This window comes from Cervus elaphus, chromosome 11 (assembly GCF_910594005.1).
Source record: "Cervus elaphus chromosome 11, mCerEla1.1, whole genome shotgun sequence".
NCBI lineage: Eukaryota > Metazoa > Chordata > Mammalia > Artiodactyla > Cervidae > Cervus > Cervus elaphus.
In genome coordinates, this window is record NC_057825.1 from 37,898,099 (window position 1) to 37,917,846 (window position 19,748).

General features: G+C 42.7%; 1 protein-coding gene across 24 annotated transcripts in view; it reads left to right on the plus strand.

The window, feature by feature from the left end:
- The window catches only part of AAK1 (AP2 associated kinase 1), a 163,601-nt gene that overhangs the window by 105,820 nt on the left and 38,033 nt on the right, over window positions 1-19,748 (plus strand). For 20 of the 24 annotated variants that reach the window (XM_043917563.1, XM_043917571.1, XM_043917572.1 and 17 more), the window contains exons 9-14: window positions 2,141-2,244; window positions 3,903-3,982; window positions 8,345-8,499; window positions 9,955-10,241; window positions 14,271-14,534; window positions 18,566-18,798. In XM_043917563.1, the coding sequence (XP_043773498.1) occupies window positions 2,141-2,244; window positions 3,903-3,982; window positions 8,345-8,499; window positions 9,955-10,241; window positions 14,271-14,534; window positions 18,566-18,798 (1,123 nt within the window). The remainder of the gene's footprint in view (window positions 1-2,140; window positions 2,245-3,902; window positions 3,983-8,344; window positions 8,500-9,954; window positions 10,242-14,270; window positions 14,535-18,565; window positions 18,799-19,748) is intronic. The other 4 variants (XM_043917564.1, XM_043917566.1, XM_043917586.1 and 1 more) reach the window with 1 other exon arrangement.

Below are 19,748 nucleotides of genomic sequence, written 5' to 3' on the forward strand. Positions count from 1 at the left end.
ATGTTTTAAAAGATTTTAAGATTCCTCATTCTTTTGTATCTTCATAGTAAGCATATGAACTAATGTTCATTAATAAGATGGCAGAGTAAGTAATCTTTACTCAAACCCCTGTACTGGAATGCTGAAGTAACAGATTTTCATTATATTTTTACTTTGGTCAAGACGTTCAGTATCTATATTTTAACAGTCACAGACTGTAAATCCTAAATGGGGATGCGCTGGAGAAAATAGACGAAGCCAGTGTGAGTGCAGCATCTGACATTTGTTGAAGGCCTACTTGTACCTCATTTAATTCTTAAAACCCTATATAGTAAATATAATTATCGCTATTATACAAACAAGGAAACAGTACCTCAACAAGTATAGGTATTGTACCCAAGTTAAGATAGTTTTAGCTTCTAAGTGACCACCTGTTCCGTTATACCAGTTTTATCAATTAATCTCTTCTGTTTATTAATATAAAAGTAGGGCAATATTTGAAGAAATGGAGTATGGTATTTAATGGTTGTTGGATTGTTTTCAGGGGTAAAGCATTATATCTGTGCTAAAATGGCAGCTTTATAAATGAGCTTGGAAAGAAATATGGAAAAAATGGCCAAATTTGTTGCTAGAATGATAGTATTTTTTGATAGTTTTTTTTTTACTTCTGTGCAACAAATTTGTATTAGGAAAAACAACTCTTTATGAATGTGTATACTATGGCATCTTTCCTACACTCTGATCTGTTTCACTTTACAAACTATTGGAAGAGTCCACTGTCACCCTAACACACGTCTAAAAGTACATTTCCATCATTCCCCACTCCATACCCTTTCACTTCCAGCGCAAGGTTCCCCCTCTTTTCAGTTTCTGTCAGGGGTGTCACCATTCAAGTCTAGATGACTGAAATGTGACATTTTCTTTGGATCTGGCCAGCAAGAAAAAAAGAGAGTCAGTCATTTCCTAAGTGGCACTCATGCTTTCTTTGAAGTTTCTCCTGTTTTCATGACATTCTCTCTGTTCTCATCACTGCCACCATAATACATTCCAAGCTTGTCAGCTCATGCGTGTACTGCTAAACTGGCTACCAGCCTCTCCCCTCCTCCCATCTGTCCAGCGCACCTCACTATGAGATTAATCTTATAAAATGTCACCCTATCACATCCCTGTTCAGTAAACCTCATGCTTGCCAATGGTCCCACATATTCTGGTTTCATTCTCCCCACCTTATTTCCCTTTATTCTCTGACGAGGAAGCCTCTGCCCTGTCCTCTTGGCTCATCTATTCCTTGCAACAAAGCGTTCTCTTGCCTTTCTCCCAGTCCATTTTTGCTCAGACTGTTTTCTTACCTGGAATTCTTTTTTTCTGTGTTTCCCCTGACTCACTAAATTTTTTCCTGCCGTCAAGGACCAGCTCAGCTCCTGCCTCTTCTGCAGAGCCCTTCACCAGGACGCAGTCTCATCAGTCTTTTCTCAACTTAGTGTCCAAACCACTCATTTGATTACTTAAGCAATACATTGCCTTACATTACTGTTTGTATGTGTATGTGTGTGTGTGTGTCTTCTCAATATTTTTTTTTGCCTCGAGGATTTTTCCAGCTTCAGAAAGGGCAAAAGCTTAAAGGACTGGAGACAGACACGTGATCTATAGATCACGGTAAAGGTAGAGATGTATTGTTATCTTGCAATTTCTTTTAGATGGGAAACCAGCTAATACCTCCAACAAAAGAATAATAAGTAAACTCTTGAAATTTGAGTTTAGGTTATAATTATTAAGAACAGTCATTTGAAAAAAAATAAGAACAGTCATTTGTCTAGCTGACAGTATGAAAGGAGGAGGCCAGAATTTCCTAGGAACCAGAAGATGAATGTGTTAACTTCCACATTGAGAACTTGAGTCCCTGTTGTGCAGTGCACAGAACTTGAACTTAAAGTATTTTTGTTACAATTCAAAAGCATTATTTTCTTGCGGATATTTAAAATTTTAAGAAAGTCAGCGCTTCCCTTTCTGAGAGGGGAGGCAGAGGGCTAATTGCCCTCTCTTACTTTTCTGAGAAGTAATTTTAAAACAACAGAATTTTGGTAATAGAGAAATTATGCCTCTTAGCTACTCCAATAACTCTTCGGGTATCATTAAACAAGTTCATGTATGTTTATCTTAGGGTATATGTTGGAACCAGACCCTGACAAAAGACCGGATATTTACCAGGTTTCCTACTTCTCATTTAAACTACTCAAGAAAGAATGCCCAATTCCAAATGTACAGGTATGTGAGAGGTACTTTTTAGGGGAAGTAAACATGATTGAATTGTCCTTTAGTGTTCCTGGGGTATTAGTCAGCTGTTTAAAATGAATGTAAGTGTTCCTTGCTTTACCTAGTAAGGGGCATTCAAACAAAGCTAACTATGAAGCAGTTGCTATAAATAGAATCCAATTTTCCCATAGAATTTAATTAGAAAACTGAGGCAATTACACACACATACACCCAAGCACCCTAGGAATTGAGTTCAACACTTTGGGTGAAGATTGACCAGCCTTAACCGTCAGCAGTCACCGTTCCCTGAGTCACTGGCCTGTGTGTTTACCTAGAGGAGGTTAGGCAGGCTGCTTCCCGAAGGTAAGGCCCTGGACTTGCCCTGCGCTTGGTGCACCGTGAGCCCGTTGTCCCCTTTCTCCTTTGTTGTAGCGGAGCTCTCCTGATTTTGCTTCTGTTGCTGACCAGTCTGTAACCCACACTCCTTTTCTTCCACCCTCCCCACATGCTTTGCGGCCCTCAGAAGGTTTTCTGCTGGTAGTCATCCTAAACTCAACACTCAGTTTTTTGGGTACAGTGCTTGCAGGCATGCTTTTGACAGACTTGGTATATTTTTCATGTCATAGTATGATCCAACTTTCTTGAGTATTTTACTAGTAGACACTGTAATAAATAATTTCTGCTTGGAAATTGTCTTACTAGTTTCTCCAGTGATGAACTTCTGATGTCACTACTGGGGTTTGAAGGTGCTGATAAACAACACTTGTCCTTCACTGCCACATTTGGAATCAGATGTGGGAATCATTCAGATGGAGCTCAGCATATTGGCTTCATTACTAATAAAACTGAATCAAAGAATGTTGCTTGACCAGTGAGCCTCCCTACCATTAGCTCTACATGATTGAGCAGTGTCCCTGATTCCTGAGGGACGTGTTCTTTCATAAAGGGGGGGAGGGGAGGGTGGCCAGGCCAACTCCCTTTTCTCTCCTAGTCTTATCAATCAAGTAAGCTACCCGTTCCCTTGGGAGAAGAATGTTTGAGGGGTGGGAGAGAAATGAGGAGAAATTTCCTAGCAGAATCACCCTCCCCCACACCTGAAACCATGAATGAAATGGGGGTGCCTCCTAAAAGCTACTTTCTTGACCAGTTTTCCATAGTTCAGGTTTCTCAGATTAAAGCAAGGGATACTGGGCACTAACCTAACATGATGTGATATCTTTCGCTGTCTCACTTTCTCACTCATGATGTTAAATAACGTGGATTAGAATTGCAAGCGTTCAGATTGGTAACTTGTTTTTAAAAAGTAAGTTTTGGGAAGTGGGCCAAAATAAGAGAAGGGAGTCAAAAGGGACAGACTTCCAGGTATAAAAGAAGTCAGTCCTGGGGATGTAATGTGTAGCATGGTGACTATACTTACTTAATAATACTGTATTGCATTTGAAAGTTGCCTAGAGAGTAAATCTTAAAAGTTCTCATCACCAGAAAAAAAAATTTTATAACTACATGATAGATATTAACTAGACAAAGACTGTGGTGATCATTTTGTGATATTTGCAAATATCAAATCTATGATATTGTATACCTGAAACTAATAGAATGTATGTCAGTTACATCTGAATTTTTTAAAAAAATCTGTGATATCCTTTTAAAATTTTCTTTCAATTCTCTAGAACTCTCCCATTCCTACAAAGCTCCCTGAACCAGTGAAAGCCAGTGAGGCAGCTGCAAAGAAGACCCAGCCAAAGGCCAGGTAAGAAATGTCTGAGTGAGCAAGTATCCTACTCCTTGTTGCTCCAGTAGTAGGGGAGGGCGCCTAGTGTTTCACGATTCTTCCACTGCCATGGCCAGAGGCTGTACAGAAAGGGAAAGGAAGCTCTGTCTCCTGCTGGCAGAAACTGTTCTTTGGGACTGCCAGTTGGAATACAATAAAATACAGTGATCTACATCCAAAAGAGAATCAAGAGCCCTGTGGCTGTTCTCTTTGCTCGGGAATAGGTGCAGAGAATTCAGAACAGGCCAACAGCAGATCTTAAACATTGCTTGTACAAGACTGTCCTAAACTCCTGTCCTGGCCTTTGCGTAGCCTGGTCCACCACCTTAATCTCCAGGAATTCTTACTTTCTGTGGCTCCAGCGATACTGGGCAAAGACAGGTCAAAAGCATTTGAGTTGTGAAGAGTGAAAAGCCTGTGGATCTTAACTAATCCATATTCTAAGAAGCCTGCCAAGAGAAGAGTCAAGAAGCTAAGATTTTATTGGGGAAATGCCCCTGTGAGAGAAAATAGGGAGGGTGCCGAGGATGCTGGAAGAGCCATCAGAGAGCCTCCCAGCAGTGAGGGAGTGACCCAGAGATGGGGAGTTGAAGATTGGTTCAAAGTGACCTGGACTGCCTGCCTCACAACCTAAGGAAGGTGCGTCGTCGGGGAATCCTGTCCTGTAGGAATGGGCCTGCCTTAATAACCTTGTGGCTAGGACGTGAAGGCTGAGAGCAGCCTCTGGGAAGCATCCTCAGAGTACACAGTGCAGTGGATTTCAGGAGCACTAGTGGCTTTCAGCTGCGGTACTTGGTCTTTTACACCCTGGTAGTCGAAGGTCTGCAAGGCACATCCTCATGGCTGCCATGCCTTCCAAACGGCAGGTTCTCATGGTGGTCTGGGAAAATGTTTATATCCCACTTTCCTACCACACTCCCATGGCAAGGCACCTTAGCACAAACAGTATCAACCAAGCACCCTATTGGGACTTCCCTGGTGGCTCAGTGGTAAAGAATCTGCAGGAGACATGGGTTCGATCCCTGGTCTAGGAAGTTTCCACATGCCTTGGAGCAGCTAAGCCCATGCACCCACAACTACTGAGCCTGTGCTCTTGGGCCCATGAGCGTCAACTACCAAAGCCCACATGCCCTAGAGCCCATGAACCACAAGAGAAGCCAGTGCAATGAGAAACCTTCGCTCTGCTATGAAGAGTAGCCCTCGCTTGCCGCAACTAGAGAAAGCCCAAGCAACAAAGAAGACCCAGTACCGCCAGAAATAAATAAAATGATACAAAAACAAACAAAGCACTCTAAGTGGAGATGCATGAATTTTAAGAGAATAGTATGTTTTAAACTTCTATGTTTTAAAAAATTCTTGAACATTTATAAAATGCCTGGGGCTGTTTCATATGTGGTTGTTAAATAATAAGACTGGTTTTTAACAAACTTAGCTAACTGCTTCCATGATGTTAGTTTGCAATCTGTTTATATCTTAGTGAGTCTGCCGTGCTCACTTCTGGGAGTTGCTTTTGGGGCTGATTTTGGTCTTATGGTAATCTTGTATTCGACTCAGGTATGGTATGTACAGAGGCTACACAGAGATCCTTTCCCACTAAAGCATATACATTTGTAAGAATTCTCTCACCCGCTGACGTTTGACTGGTACTCTCTTGTGTAAAATGGAGAACATAATACCTACATCTTGAGGCAGACATGAACATCGAATCCACCTGTGACTGTCAAACTTTTATAAACTCCATGATGCCCAAACTATTAGTTTGTATGACCCCAGTAGTGCTGAAAGAATATGCAGATCTTACAGCCAAGAGATTTGGGTCTAAATTGCCCAAGATATAATTTGCTGTGATTTCATTTCCATGATCATATTCAGTCTGTAGTGCTGAGAGGTGGGATTTCTTTCAAACTTTATTTTTAAAGTAGCCCCTATTCATGGAGGCATCATGTACACCAGATGCCGTACTGGGTACTTTACATACATCAAGTGACTTTCTGCCCTTAAATCTGTGAGGTTGTTGCTGTTCCCACTTTACAAGTGAAGATATGGAAAGTGAGACTTGACGTCAGGTGCCCAGGTCGTCAGTCAGTATGTGGTTAGTGAAAGACCCACAGCTCCAGCAGCCTCACTCTCCTCCGCACACGCGGTGGTGTGCCCAGGATCACACAGGGCAGTGTAGAGCCGGGTCTCCTGTCTTCAACACTGTATCTTCTTACAACATATTGAGGTCCATACAAGCTGACATTTTGAGTACTCTTCAGTTTCTGGAATGGTTTTACAGTTGTTTATACGTTTGATGTTCACATCTGCCTCATAATGTAGATATTATTGTCTCCACTGTATGCCTGGAGGAGGAAATGGCAACCCAGTATTTTTGCCTGGAGTATCCCATGTAGAGAGGGACCTGGCAAGCTTCAGTCCATAGGGTCTCAAAGAGTCCGGCACAACTGAAGTAACTTAGCGCACACACACACCCCCCTATATACATAAGGGACCCCAGGCTAAGAGGTTCAATGCCAAGCCTGTTATCACAGTTAGTTAGTGGGGAGCTCGGAGATACAGGTTCGATCCCTGAGTCAGGAAGATCCCCTGGAGAAGGAGGTAGCAACCTTCTCCAGCATTCTTGCATGGAAAAAAAAAAATCCTATTGTCAGAGGAGCCTGGCGGGTTGCAAAGAGTTGGCGGCTGTGCACAAGCATGAGAGTTCAAGTCAAGTTTTCTCTGACAACAAATTCCATTGATTCTTAAAAATATTGCCCTTAGAAGACCAGTACAGAAGTTCTTGGCATTTGGTTTTCTACAGAAGCCTTTTTACCTCCCTCACCCTGGACTTGATCTTTCATACCCCTTTCTCCTCTTTCCCAACATCTATTCCATTTTCCTCCCTGATTCCTTCCGCAGATCATAGCTTCCCCCAGTGTGGTAGCTTTTGTATTACCAGTTCTACCCCCGGCATGAGAGCAGGAAGCTAGTGAAAAGCCTCAGGGTCCAGAATGAACCTGTCTTGGAGGTATGTCATGCGGAAGAAGCAGCTGCCTGGCTTCCTATTTTGAATTTTATGGAGGCTGTGCCAGACATATTTTGGAAATATTCAACGAAGCTTGTTCATTTTGGCCTTCATCTCAGCTATAACTCCCAGAAGTGTATTTTTAAAGAACAGTCGCTGTGACCTGAGTTAGGTAGCAGCCAGCTGCCTGCACTGCTCAGAATAAGGGGAAGCTACCACCTGGGCGGCAGCACTATTTCAGAGAGCAAGCTGACCACACTGTACTTATTTGGATTAGGTTTGGCAGTGAGTTCCGGAAAGTACAAATGACAGTGACTTATATAAGGTAGATTTTTCTTTTTTCTCTCTCTCTCTCAAGTAAGCAACATCTGGAGGCAAGTAGTCCAGGGCTGGTACAGAGTTCTGTTTGACAAAGCCCTGGGGTACCCAGGCTGCTTTAAGCTTATCACTCTACCATCCTTGTGGTTGTGGCCATGCTCTCGTGGACTGATATGGCAGTTGTGGCCATCCCTCTTCCAAGCAGTAGGATCAAGGAATAGCCAAAGAAGAATAGAGACAAAGAGAATGCATGGAGTTTCTTAAAGTTTCCAGAAAGTTCTCCATAACAATCTGTTTGTATCCCATTAGGGATATAAACAGAACTTAGATGCATGGCCATACCTGATTACATGTGAGCCTGGGCAATGAGATTTTTACTCTGGGTGACCCTATGCCCAGCTAAAAATTGTTATTACTCTGAAAAAAAAAACTGTGTATTGAAAGAAGTAGAGTTCCTGTCAGATTCCCCACACCCTTTATCTTGAGTTACTTACTTATTCCTTCTAGTTGCCTTATTGGATTAACTCAGTTGATGCTTTTTATTGTCGAGAGACCATTTTGACAGCTAGTGCTAATCAATTTTGAGTCCCTCTGTATCTGAAAACCACCTGCTTTGAACCCCTTTTTGCATCATCACAAAGTATATTCTAGGAACTTCTGGTTAACTATTAGGCAAGATAATCCCAAGATCAAAAAAGTTTGAGAAACACTACATTGTATATAATGGTCTCTTTGAGGTTTTCTATGCACATTCACACATAAATGTTCTGCTAGTCAGAAATCTGCTTGGTGTATTTCAATCAATATGTTAAAACTTACTTGCCCACTTTTTTTTTCCATAACACATAGTAACACATAACATCCTGTGAAATATCCTTTGGGAAATGTCAATTAAGTGAATCTGGGTGGTTTCGGTAAATGTGGAGATGAAAGCTTATTCATTATATACTCTGTCTACCCCTTCTCCATTTCCCCATACTTTAACAGGAATCTTCTCCCCCCCTCTTTTCTTTTTCTAGACTGACAGATCCCATTCCCACTACAGAGACGTCAATTGCACCCCGCCAGAGGCCTAAAGCTGGGCAGACTCAGCCCAACCCAGGAATCCTCCCCATCCAGCCAGCCCTGACCCCTCGGAAGAGGGCCACGGTTCAACCCCCACCTCAGGCCGCAGGTCAGTAACAAGATTGTTTGAAACGTGGTACACCTCTTTGTTATCCTGGACAGTAGAGAAGTCTTGGGAAACCTGGTTTTTCCTGGAATGAAATCTAGAGGCACATAAAGAATAATGGTTTTCCTTGGGACTTCCTTGGTGGCTTAGGCTGTAAAGAATCTGCCTGCAAAATGGGAGACCTGGGTTTGATCCCTGAGTTGGGAAGATCCCCTGGAGAAGGGAATGGCTACCCACTCCAGTATTCTTGCCTGAAGAATTCAGTGGACAAAGGACCCTGGAGGGCTATATAGTCCATGGGATCGCAAAGAGTTGGACACGACTGATCAGCTAACACTTTTCACTTTTACACTTTGGGACTTTCCTGGTGGTCCACTGGTTAAGACTTCACCTTCCAATACAGGGAGTGCCGGTTTGATTCTTGGCCTGGGAGCTAAGATCTTTATGCCTTGTAGCCAAAAATCCAAAACATAAAACAGTAATAATATTATAACAAATTCAATAAAGACTTTAAAAATAGTTCACATCAAAAAAGAAATCTTTTTTTTTTTTAAAGAAAAGGAGTAAAGGTTTTCCTTGAGGAACAAGAGGTGAGCTGCCACTGAAATTGTACATTAAGTGACCAGCAAAGGGGAAGGCTCTCACTGAGGTCTGCAGTGGATCTCCAAGGCCACTGAAGCCTGTTGTCTCTACTTTTTCTAGTCTTGGCCCTTATTTTGTGGGATTGAGCCATCTTACATCTCCTGCATTGGCAGGTGGGTTCTTTACTACTGGCACCACTTGGGAAGCCCGTGGTCCATTCATCTCATACCTGCCTCTCTATTTCATGTACTTCACATTTTAAAAAAAAAAATTTTTTTTTTTGACACAGACAAATGATTTCTTTAATGCTCTGTCTCTTGAGGTATCTCTCACCTCTTCATGTTTTGACATTCTGTTTCTAATGAGCTGACTGAGTTTATTTTTGTGAAGAGGATTGATCCAAATTATAAGTAACTGAACATAGCCATCACTCTTCAGGAAGCTGCTTTTGATGAATTTGGTAGGCATTTACTAATAATCAGACATCCAGACTGGGGTTGTGATACATACATGTAAACCAGCAAAGAACGCTTTTGTCCTGCAGCAGGCTGACGAAGATTGTTTATGTACGGTAGCATCAAAGGCCAGTTGGATATGTAGATTTTCGGGGTGCTGACTAAAAGAGTGATTAACTAAATGGGACAGTGAATAGGGAGGACTTTCTGGAGACAGGTCTTGAACCCTGTTAATGAACTGTGTTTTGAAAAATTTGAGGCACGTGGTTTGGCCAGAAGAAGAAAGAGACTTCCAGGTGCAAGAACAGTGAGGAGCCTGTGGGTCTTGGGATTATCTGTCCACGGATCACCGCCTCTTTATTGCTTTGGCAAGAGTTTCGAAGAGTTTCGAGCCCTTATATGGAGTTTATTCTCTTTGCAGTATCCAGCAATCAGCCTGGTCTTTTAGCCAGTGTTCCTCAACCAAAAACCCAGCCCCCACCCAGTCAACCCCTACCACAGTCTCAGCCCAAGCAGCCTCAGGCTCCGCCCACCTCACAGCAGCCGCCTTCCGCGCCGGCCCCGGCTCTGCCCGCCCAGGCCCAGGCCACGCCCCAGCACCAGCAGCAGCTCTTCCTCAAGCAGCAGCAGCCGCAGACAGCGCCGCCGGCGCAGCAGCCAGCGGGCGCGTTCTACCAGCAGCCGCAGCAGCAGGCCCAGGCTCCACAGGTAAGGTGGTAAATCTGACCCGCACTTTGATCTGCGACAAGGCCCACTAGGTGCAGGGGTCTTCCTTGAGAAGCCCTGGGAAGACAGAGCCATGGCACACCATTGTCACACACAGGTAGATGCTGAAGCCTGATACAGTGGAGCCCTCACTGCATGACTCGCACCTCTCCCCCTCTTCTTCTCAGGCCATGGGGAATTCTGCACCTCATTGAGGAACCTCAGCAAGAGCGCTGGTTTTTCAGGACCCTCTTTTGATTCTTTTTTCTTGACTGGACACCATTCTCAAACTGAAACAAAAAACCAGCTATTTCTTATCATCCAGTAGTGTTTAATTCTTTCTGATGTGTCTTAATTTAAATTGGTTTGTATATTTTTTCACGTTTTTTAATGATATATTTTTATGTCCCCTTTTATCTATAGGTGCCTTTCTCCTCTTATTTTTCCTCCTTTGCCACTTTTTTTTTTTTTAAGAACCTGGGTCATTTGTCCTGTGTAAGTTCCCACATCCTGAATTTGGTGGATAGCATCCCCATGGTGCTGTTTAATATGTCCCACCACCCCCTGTGTAAACTGGTAATTTCTTGAGGCCTCTCAATATTTGCTTCAGGATGATAGTTCTTTGTTCTTCTGGTTACATCACATCAGGAGACATAGAGTAGTCTGACCTTATCTGTGGGGGATACGTTCTAAGACCTGCAGTGAATGCTTAAAACCATAGCTAGTACCAGCCCGATATATAATATGTTTTTTCCTATATATACATACCTATGACAACATTTAATTTATAAATTAGGCACAGTAAGAGATTAACATAATAGCTAATAATAAAATATAGCAATTATAATATACTGTAATAAAAAGTATGTGAATGTAGTCTCTCTCAAAATATTCTTGCAACATAAATTGCCTACTTGATGAGGTGAAGTAAGGTGAATGACATGGACTTTGTGACATAACTTTAGGCTACTATTGATCTTCTAACCATGGGTTGGAAGGAAGATCATATGCTTCCCGGGGATCCTGGATCATGGAGCCATGTTGATGGTTGGGTGTCGGGAGCAGATGATGTCAATGGTTGGAGATCCCAGGCAGGTGCAAGGGATGGTGCAAGGTTTCATCACGCTGCCCAGAACAGCATGCAATTTAAAACTTATGGATTGCTTATTTCTGGAATTTTCCATTTAATATTTTCATATCCCTGATCACCATGGGTAACTGAAACTGTGGAAAGCAAAACTGCAGATAAAGTTTGGTTGTCCTCTATTTTATTAATATTAAGATCAATCAGTGTATTTGGTGTTGTCTTGTCTGATCCAGTCACTTAATATTTGTCTTCAGTTTGTTTCCTAAGTCCCTTAATTCGTTAGAGGTTATAATGTGCTGATACTCTAGCATTTTGTCTTCATTTAGGGGATGGAATTTTTCTGTAAAGAACTTTTTCATCAAGTATTTGATTATCCTGAGGTACTGTTTGTACAGAAAGGGCAGAAAAAAATGTATGACTCTTTCCCTGTGTTTACCAGTTTTCAGAATAATGAGTTTGTTCCTAGTACTATCCAAAGGTGAACAATGAAGATTTTGTTTTGCTCTTAGTATCACTATGAATTCATGCATCTTAATATTGGGTTGGCCAAAAAGTTCATTCATATTTTTCTGTAGGATATTACAGGAAAACCCAAATGAACTATTTGGCCAACCCAATATATTTGATATGTTTCTGTATATTACTATTAAAAAAAATTGTTCTAACTGTCCCAAGTTTGGCCAGTGAAAGTCTCTTCAAATTGGCTCATGGGTCCTTTGGCTCTGACTCCAGTAAGCTTTAATGTGCCTTTGTTATTTGATGTAACAGGCTGTTCCAAGATGATTCTGCCCTTGATTTGGAGTCAGCCATTTCTCTAAAGAGCTGTTTCCCTTTCATGGAAATGGTATTTTGAGACCACAGTCTTGCTTCTAGGGCTTTATTGTTGTTGTTCAGTCACTAAGTCATGTCTGATCTTTGCAACCCCATGGACTGCAGCATGCCAGACTTCCCTGTTCTTCACTGTCTCCCAGAATTTGCTCAAACTCATGTCCATTGAGTCACTGTTGCTATCTAACCATCTTATCCTCTGTCATGCCCTTCTCCTTTTGCCTTCGATCTTTCCCAGCATCAGGGTCTTTTCCAGTGAGTCAACTTTTCACATAAGGTGGCCAAAATATTGGAGCTTCAGCCTTAGCATCAGTCCCTCCAATGAATATTCAGGGTTGATTTCCTTTAGGATTGACTGGTTTGATCTCCTTGCAGTTCAAAGGACTCTCAGGAATCTTCTCCAGCACCACAGTTTCAAAGCATCAGTTCTTCAGCACTCAACTTTCTTTATGGTCCGGCTCTCTCATCCATACATGACTGCAGGAAAGACCGCAGGTTTCACTATACAGATCTTTGTTGGCAAAGGGTCTCTGCTTTTTAATACACTGTCTAGGTTTGTCATAGCCTTTCTTCCAAGGAACAAACGTCTTTTAATTTCATGGCTGCAGTCACCATCTGCATTGATTTTGGAGCCCAAGAAAATAAAATCTGTCACTGCTTCCACTTTTTCCTCCGCTATTTCCCTTGCTAGGGATATCCATTTGCTAATAGGTTGGTTATTATTTTTAGACCTTTTCCATGAACAGTTAGGGCATGTATTTGGTTTTTTTCTTAATAAAATGTATATCGTGAATTCAAATTTATATTTCTAAAGCAGATTTGTAATTACAGGATTTTTAACTTCTTGGATTTTATATTTGTATTTGTCTCATCTGGAAATCTTGATTCCTAACAACATTAACATAATTCTTAATTGATTTATATTTTCAAGATAATACCAGTATGGTAACTGAAAACTATTTAATATTTCTTAACTGTTTTAGTTTCTAGGAGTTTGGCTATTAATGTGATATACAAGTTTGTTTGCTTTGTTTTGCTTTTAGTTGTTGCTTTGTAATTTTGGTTTAATTTTGTTTTGTGAGAATTTAAAACATTTGCATAGTTTCAATCTACGATATTCTGTTCCTTCCATCCCCCATAGAGAGGTATCTGTCATTTCTCTTTACAACTTGAGAGTGTTCCTAAGACAATCTAGCATAGTTTATCCAGTCACTCCCTGTTGACAGACATTTGGTTGTTTCTAGCATTTTGCTGTTGTAAGTAAACAGCTATTTATTGACATCTGCCTTTTTTGCTAACTCTTTAACTTTGCCCCAGTAGACAAATAGTATCTTCCCAGTTAATTTTATAACTAGCAACAGGGATTTCAAAAATAAGATCCTGATTTTTGTGCATCAGTAGGCCATTTTTTAAGCTGTGTTCTTGTGTCTGACACACAGTCCTTAGCAGTGGGGAGTAGAGAAGCATTCCTATCCTTAGGAAGTTTACAAAAGAGTGTAACTTGAAACCATGCTACCAGTATGACACAAAATATCATTAAGTAGTATAGTATACTGAGTGTTCTGAATGTTTAAAGGTGGAAGTTTAATGAAGAGAGCGATTGGGAAATAATTTTCAGAAAGGCTTGAGAGGACTTACTAGCTGGGCTGACATTTAGGTTATTCTCTTCAGTGTCATCCTTGCTTCGTCCAGTTCATGTAGGGAAGAATTTTAATCCTGGCTATTTCCAAATCCCTTTGTAAGAGGGATAACTTCTGTGACTGGGAGTTCATTTGTTAGCTTCTGTTACACGGCAGCATGTGGAGTCACAAGGTGTAAGTCAGATGGATGCCCTTAGGCCAGGCACAGAAACCCCGTGGAAGCCAGTCTGCAGTGCAGGAGGCAGGTAGTGCAGTGGCCGGAGCCTGGCAGCAGGTGGTGATGCTGTGTTTGAGCACAATGCCCTACAGTTCCCCTCATGAGTTTCCTGGCCAAGCCAAAAGACGCCTGCCTACCCTTGCCTTTGCCTTCAGTGCTGGTCTTAGTTGTTATTGAGGCACTTTCATCCTTTGTGGAGTATGGCTCTGAAACAGGCTTTTACTCACCTCCTCCTTCCTGGCCCCCTTCCCCCTGCTCAGTTTCAGGCAGTACATCCGGCAGCCCAGCAACCAGTGATCGCTCAGTTCCCCGTGGTATCCCAAGGAAGCTCTCAACAGCAGCTGATACAGAACTTCTACCAGCAGCAGCAGCAGCAGCAGCAGCAGCTGGCCACAGCCCTGCATCAACAACAGTTGCTGACTCAGCAGGCTGCCTTGCAGCAGAAGGCCGCAGCGGCAGCCGTACCACAGCCCCAAGCACAGCCGGCCGCGGCAGCCCCGCCAGCCCCTGCCCAGGAGCCAGCGGTGAGAGTCAGCCAGAAGAGGAGCCCGCAGTGAGGGCTAGGGAGAGGGTGGGCAAGAGGCGGCAGCAGCTGGTGAGGGAGCTGCTGGATCAAGGCTTGGCTGCTCCCCCACCCTGGTCGTTAAAATATTTGATCTTTTCCCAATGTATCCAGGCAAAGGATGAAGTATTCTGTAGAAGCTTAAGGTTTTAGAAAAATGATTCTAAGTTGCTCATGGAAAGTGAACTTGTTTACAAGACATAAATAAACTCACAGACATGGGAAACAAGCTTATGGTTATCAAAGGGGAAAGGAGGGGAGAGGGATAAATTAGGAGTGTGGGATTAATAGAAGACAAACTTTCTCGTTTCTCACCCTGATATTAGACCAGCGGGAAGAGCTGTCCTTTGTGTCTACCGGTGCCAGTGTCGAGCAGTCAGAGACCAAAGTAGAATTAGAGCTAATCCCTTTCCTGTCTTCAGAGGGCAGTGTGACCACTGTGACCTTGCCAGTCTCACAAGGTTCACGTAGGCCCCCCACCTTTACCCTGAGTTCTGACCATGTTGTGCTTGTTCTTTGTCTTGAATGACATTACTGGCCACTTCATATGAGTATGCAGTACCTTCAAGAGCCTGCTTGCTGAGACCATTTGCTGTGGCCTGATGCCCCTCTGGGCACCAGAGCATCTGACTATTATTTGAGCCATCTTGTCAGTTTAGAAATTGGGCATGTTCACTTCTAGATATTGGCTGAGTTTAGAATCGGGAACTCTACACGCTCTTCTGATTCACCTCCACGGGTATATCCTCAGGCACATCATACTTTGGCCTTTAATGAGTGTCCTTAATTCTGTACTCACAGAGTGACAGTAATAGAAAACTTTATAGTGATGGTAAAGGGCATTTTACATCCCCAGTTGATGGAGTATCACAGCTATTATCATTCCCGGGCAAGTCCAACCAACAGAGGAACGAGGAAAAGTAAGAAACTGTCTTTCTAAGGATTGATTTCTAATAGAGTTTTGTCACTGATCTTAAACCAGAAAACCTACATCCCTTCAAAAGGAAGCAGCGCCATAAATAGACTGTCTTCTCTGAGTCTCAGCTCAGTGTCTTTACACCTGCTTTTCTGAAATAGCTCGATCTTCCTGCGGGCATGTGGTAGACAACCATTCTCTGTATTTTTAACAAGTAACAGAGTTCCTCTTGCCGATGGAAAAAGAATTTTAAAAAAATTGTCGTATCATGTAGCTGAAATTTTGTCTCATCCAGTCCTCTAATGGAATTGGAAACTGAGGCCCAGGCTAGAATGGGAATCACCCGAGATAAACAGACCAACAGCAGCAGAGCTGGGGCAAGAATCGAAGAATCCTGATCTGTGTTCAAGGGTAACAGCAGGGCTCATCCAGGGTAATGGCAGTGCTGCCACTGACTGTCCACTTCTCTCAGGAACCCTCTCTGCTGACCCTGGACAGAATATCCACTTTCCTAGGAATGAACTGTGATCCTTCTCCATGTTCTCTGGATGAAAAAATACTTGAGCACTTTGTTCAGGGGAAGTTGGTTAAGAATACAGAGAGGGGACAAGAGCAGAACAGGCTTCAGCCAGGAGCCAGAGTTTCCCGGCCTTGACCCTCCCCTTCCTCCCATGACTTTGTAGGACTTACCTAGAGAAGCAAGTAAGTGAATGTAAATTGTACCGTGCAGCCCTTTCACAGCAGGGATGTGGCCGTATCCCACAGGGGTTTACTGCAGTCTTAATCATCAACACAGGCATGGAAGCAGCATTCCACATTCCAACGACCTAACTATGCAGTCATTAAAAGTCATGGTTATAAAAGTCTGTACAACAGTATGGAAATGCTCATGGGATAATGCTAAAGGAGAGATGAAATTACAGGAAGAGTATGTCCTTGAAATAGACGTAAATATAAGATACCAAATAAAAGATAAGAACAATTGTACTAGAGTAGTGGAGTGGAAGTTGAGGTGGTTTTTCTTCCCTTGTCTATATTCTTATATTTCTTAATGTGATTATACTTCTTTCATAGTTAAGTATTTTGCTTTTTAAAAAACCTTTGGCAAGATAGACATCTTGAGTCTACCCTGCTTCTCTCCCCCTGTGTTATGTGTCTCCCTCTTCCCCCTTCATAATCTCATTTTTGGATGAGGAAGCATCATTGTGCAAAAAAGAGAGTCCTGAGCATGGATTCTACCCTCAATTGACCCTGTGACCTTGAGCAAGCACTTAACCTCAGGGGTCTTTGGTCTTATAATTTCTAAAATGAGGGAGTTGGAATCCATGCTGTTTCAGATCCCTCTTGAGTCTTCAGTCTGAGATTCTGATTGGAAATAAAACTGCTAGACAAGGCTATTGTGGGATGTGGGTGGATGGGTGGTAGCCACTTTGAATTGGTAGCTGTGATAGGATAAGGTGTTGTCATGACAGAAGCACATGTTCTCTAGTGTGCCACATACAGAGATTAAGTGAGAAGAAGGGAAAATGTTCTCCCAGTAGTTTGGACTGTTCAAAATAAAGGGCCTCAACAGTTGAGTACCCTTTTCAGAGTAATGAATGTCCTAAACTCCAAGAAATAAGCAAATCTAGTTCTATCCTTAAAGCCCTTCTCCTCCCTGCCGGGACTGGCTTTAGTTAGATTGGCTGTTGCTTCCTGGAGCTCTGAGGAAGTTGTGGAGCTGGGGCTCTGGGCTTCTTCACAGAGCACTTTGCTTCTCCCTCAGAGATGCAGTCAGCTGCTTTACCCTCTGACCTTAATTTGATCAATGTTAGGACCTTATATCATTTCATTCATTCAGTTGGTGAGTGGTTGTGTACTCTTACATGCACACAGCTTGCCTCAGAAATTAAAGCCTGAGTCAGTATAAGGACAGAAACCCCCAGGCTATCAGCATCCTGACCCAAGTAGCTGGACACTAGTCTCTGGAATCTCTCCCGGGGCCAACCTTTGGAGACATAGAATGTAGGAGCTGACCTGCAGCCTGGAGGGACAGCTCCAATCTGAGATGAGAGACTGGAGGGAAGGGATAGTTCAACCCCTGAGGCATTGAATAGTCTTAAGTTCCTTTATGTCTGGATTGACAGTTAAGGAAGAAAAGATTCGGTGTTCCTCTTTAACCTTTTTAATTTGATCATTTTCTTGACATGGAACTTTGTAGATCATGGCTTATGCTTAAAAACTCACCACATGGGAACAAGGATGTTCCCTCCAGTTTGTTTTTCTGTGGTGACAGTGCGTCCTGCCTGCCTTCTTTTTTGAAGAAGGTCCATATCTCATATTATTAGGTCAGTCATTATCAAGGGCTTTTAAATTTTTTTCTTATTGTATCCTCTCCCTTGTTCTTTGGTGCCATTTCCAAAATGAAGATTGTAACAGATTAATCCAACTGCCCCCATGCTTACATTTTCTCAGAGGTCACTGCAGAAACAGAATCCTGTAAGACCCATCCTGTCAATGAAACAGAGTGTTAACAGCAAAAGCAAAAAAGAACTGCCAGCTCTTAATCACAGTGAAATTCTGTCTCACTTATTTCTAGCTAGTAGTCTGTGTACTATCAGAAAGTCAGGGATCTCTTAGCAGAACTCATTCAGCTCAAGTGTGTTTTAGTTGGAGGTGAGCCTTTGTTGGCTTGTGACTCTGGTAGTGGAATGCTTGAAGCCTACCCTTTGGAGGCATTCTGAACGAAATTTGAAAGCAGAAAGTGGTCCTTTAGGAAACTTTCTAGATCTTTAGACCTAGGAATGACTTCTGCAGCCTTTGAGTCGACTTGCATATGGTTACCTTGTTTATTATTGCTGATGAAAACTGAAATGTATATATAAGCACCAGGTAAGTACTCTGTTGGTTTCAGGCTCAAGGCTGCATCTCAGATTGTCAAGGAAGCCTAGACAATCTGGGTGTTATTGAGAAACTGTGCCATTTGAGCCATATGTTAGCTCTCACATGGCATTTTTTTGTTATACCTGTCTGCTTATTTGATTTTCCTCTCCTCCCCCCCCCCCCCCTTTCTTGAACACTTTCATCTCTCTTCCTAGCAGATTCAGGCCCCAGTAAGACAACAGCCAAAGGTTCAGACAACCCCACCTCCTACCATTCAGGGGCAGAAACTCGGATCTCTCACTCCTCCATCATCCCCTAAGGCCCAGCGTGCTGGGCACAGGCGAATTCTCAGCGATGTGACCCACAGTGCAGTCTTTGGGGTCCCTGCCAGCAAATCAACCCAGCTGCTCCAAGCAGCTGCAGCTGAGGCCAGTCTCAATAAGTCCAAGTATGTACTGCTTCTGTGGGCAAGGGCTGCTGGGGGGCCGTTGCTGTATAATTTTTGCTATGTGCATAATTGTGTATAGATACATGTATAGGGGTGCGTGTCTGGGTTTAATAAGAAACTGAATTTTCCTGTAGTGCATAGATGAGACTGATCTTAAAAAATAATTTTTTACTTGCCTCACTGTTTCAGTCTCTCATCCATCCCATACTTTGTAGAGTGTTTTCTAAATTCTTGATCTGACCAAATATCTCCATGCCGATAACATTTCCTTGACTCCCCATTTTCTGTGGAATAATATCTGAACTGACTGGTTAACAGATCAAGGCCTATTGTGTCACACTGGTAGAACTGCCACTCTCCTTCTGGTCCACTTAGGAAATGCTTATTTGTTCATTAAGATCCACATACACAGTTATTTTTTCTTTGACCCTTCCTCTGGTATCATATATAATTTTGTCTGAACTCTCTTTGAGCATGTATCACACTGTATTATTTGTTTGTATGTCTAGCTGACCTGGCCTGTAGGTTCGTCCGTAACAAGCACCATGGTTTAACCAGCCTTAGTAAATCTGGTGACAGGCTCTGTGCCTGACATCAAGTAGATCACAATGAGTGTTTGTTGCGTAAATGCAACTATCAAACCCTCGACTTTCTTGGAACCATGTACTAAAGTTAAAAATCTTTAAGTCATTAGCTAAATGCAAAGGGCATCAAGAGAGACTTTAGAAGAAATTAAGTAATGATACACAGGAGCCCAGGATGGTGGTAACTGTCTCTGTTGCTCTTTAACTGTCATGGTGTCCACTGATGCTGGACCCTGACAGATGTGAGGCAGCCGGAATGGGCCTCAGCCCCTCTGGGGCCAGCTGTGAATGTTACAGTGGTGACCACAGGATTCACAAGCCCAGCAACAGGTGGGTCTGGGATCCTGAATGAAAGAACTCGTAAAT